Source organism: Coccidioides immitis (genome assembly GCF_000149335.2).
Source record: "Coccidioides immitis RS genomic scaffold supercont3.5, whole genome shotgun sequence".
NCBI lineage: Eukaryota > Fungi > Ascomycota > Eurotiomycetes > Onygenales > Onygenaceae > Coccidioides > Coccidioides immitis.
This window is the reverse complement of record NW_004504307.1, coordinates 3433177-3435676: the sequence shown is the minus strand read 5'-3', so window position 1 is coordinate 3435676 and position 2500 is coordinate 3433177. Positions and strand designations below refer to the sequence as shown.

Below are 2500 nucleotides of genomic sequence, written 5' to 3'. Positions count from 1 at the left end.
ATAATTGCAATGCTCTATCCCCAGCACGACAGGGTTTAACAAGATTACCCAGACCTCTCGGCCAAGGTGATGTACTCGCTGGCCCTGTCAGTGTAGCGCGCGTGCGGCCCAGAACATCTAAGGGCATCACAGACCTGTTATTGCCTCAAACTTCCATCGGCTTGAGCCGATAGTCCCTCTAAGAAGCCAGCGGCCCACAAACGTGGGTCGGGCTATTTAGCAGGTTAAGGTCTCGTTCGTTATCGCAATTAAGCAGACAAATCACTCCACCAACTAAGAACGGCCATGCACCACCATCCAAAAGATCAAGAAAGAGCTCTCAATCTGTCAATCCTTATTTTGTCTGGACCTGGTGAGTTTCCCCGTGTTGAGTCAAATTAAGCCGCAGGCTCCACGCCTGGTGGTGCCCTTCCGTCAATTTCTTTAAGTTTCAGCCTTGCGACCATACTCCCCCCAGAACCCAAAAACTTTGATTTCTCGTAAGGTGCCGAACGGGTTATTCAAAGTTGCCCGTCCGATCCCTAGTCGGCATAGTTTATGGTTAAGACTACGACGGTATCTGATCGTCTTCGATCCCCTAACTTTCGTTCACTGATTAATGAAAACATCCTTGGCGAATGCTTTCGCAGTAGTTAGTCTTCAGCAAATCCAAGAATTTCACCTCTGACAGCCGAATACTGACGCCCCCGACTATCCCTATTAATCATTACGGCGGTCCTAGAAACCAACAAAATAGAACCACACGTCCTATTCTATTATTCCATGCTAATGTATCCGAGCAAAGGCCTGCTTTGAACACTCTAATTTTTTCACAGTAAAAGTCCTGGTTCCCCCTACAGCCAGTGAAGGCCATAGGGTTCCCCAGAAGGAAAGGTCCAGCCGGACCAGTGCACGCCGCGAAGCGGACCGGCCAGCCAGACCCAAGGTTCAACTACGAGCTTTTTAACTGCAACAACTTTAATATACGCTATTGGAGCTGGAATTACCGCGGCTGCTGGCACCAGACTTGCCCTCCAATTGTTCCTCGTTAAGGGATTTAAATTGTACTCATTCCAATTACAAGACCCGAAAGAGCCCTGTATCAGTATTTATTGTCACTACCTCCCCGTGTTGGGATTGGGTAATTTGCGCGCCTGCTGCCTTCCTTGGATGTGGTAGCCGTTTCTCAGGCTCCCTCTCCGGAATCGAACCCTAATTCCCCGTTACCCGTTGCCACCATGGTAGGCCACTATCCTACCATCGAAAGTTGATAGGGCAGAAATTTGAATGAACCATCGCCAGCGCAAGGCCATGCGATTCGACAAGTTATTATGAATCACCAAAGAGCCCCGAAGGGCATTGGTTTTTTATCTAATAAATACACCCCTTCCGAAGTCGAGGTTTTTAGCATGTATTAGCTCTAGAATTACCACGGGTATCCATGTAGTAAGGTACTATCAAATAAACGATAACTGATTTAATGAGCCATTCGCAGTTTCACCGTACAAATTGCTTATACTTAGACATGCATGGCTTAATCTTTGAGACAAGCATATGACTACTGGCAGAATCAACCAGGTAACTACCGTCTGCACCGCCATCGCGGAGCCGAAGCCCTGCGCGGCGACGCCCGAACCCGGTCAAACCGGGCTGGAAGCAGTTCAACTAGAAGGAGCTCTCTCACGAGTAGCTCGCCCGGGGCAGACAGCGCAGCGCACCGCGCCACTGCTCCGAGCATTCAATTGCCCCCACTGGATTTCTTAAACAACCTTCCGCTGCAGAATCAGACTTACGCCCCGGAAGGAGCGCGCGTCCGCCTGCAACATGAGCTGCCCAAGAGAAGGGCCAGAACCTTGAACACATAGCTAGAACTACGGATCTCAAAGCTCACCTCCCTTCAAGAACATTTAACCAATTGCGAGCCAGCGGCCAACAATGGGTAAACTTCTCCCTCGCCTAAAGGATAAAGACCTTTTGGGCTTCGGGTGCTTTTGGTAATCTTTATAGCAAAAGCATTTCACGCCTTCGGTCGGTGAAGCGGCAACCTGAGTTGGACGGCTCAACTACCGAGAAAGCATGTGCCAGCTATGAAAGCTATCTGCAGCGCAAAGGCACAAAGAAGTTAATCGGCCAGAGGCAGCCAGGCCCACACGCTGCATCAGATATATCATCCGACCAGCTTGCCGACCCAACTCACCTCCTGCCTACATATACTCTCCGGACGCTTGTCCGCGTTGAATTGAAGGTCTATCGATGGAACTACCGCAAAGTTATTGAAGATGCACATAATTTGTATGAGTTTGGTAAAACTGGGCCAAACTATAGGCAAAAATGAGCCGTCCGAGAACGTGATTTAAGGCAACAACGGGGACTTAAACAACGTCGTCGGAAGAAGAATATCTTGCGCCCACTCTCCGAACCAGTGCGCGGTGACCTCCGGACGTGGCGCGTGCCCCCGGACCAGTGCGCGGTGACCCCCGGACCAGGCGCGCGTGCCCTCTGGAGTAGATGCGCGATGACC

At 50.4% G+C, this 2500-nt stretch overlaps 2 protein-coding genes and 1 non-coding gene across 3 annotated transcripts in view; 1 reads left to right on the top strand and 2 right to left on the bottom strand.

The window, feature by feature from the left end:
• CIMG_15525 overlaps positions 1-1559 on the bottom strand; it is a 1799-nt gene extending 240 nt beyond the window's left edge. Inside the window, exon 1 of the ribosomal RNA XR_001099878.1 lies at positions 1-1559. This exon is cut by the window's left edge and continues 240 nt beyond it. This is a non-coding gene — a ribosomal RNA (18S ribosomal RNA).
• Positions 1560-1914: 355 nt separating this feature from the next.
• Positions 1915-2314, top strand: CIMG_13640 (uncharacterized protein; the record flags this gene model as incomplete). The annotated part of the gene is made up of 2 exons (XM_004444885.1): positions 1915-1964; positions 1987-2314. 2 exons carry the CDS (start codon positions 1915-1917, stop codon positions 2312-2314), a joined length of 378 nt encoding a protein of 125 aa, XP_004444942.1.
• A 37-nt stretch (positions 2315-2351) lies between these two features.
• The window catches only part of CIMG_13639 (uncharacterized protein), a gene marked incomplete at both ends in the record, with an annotated part of 797 nt that continues 648 nt past the window's right edge, over positions 2352-2500 (bottom strand). Inside the window, one exon of the mRNA XM_004444884.1 lies at positions 2352-2500. This exon is cut by the window's right edge and continues 316 nt beyond it. Coding sequence (XP_004444941.1) covers positions 2352-2500 — 149 coding nt within the window.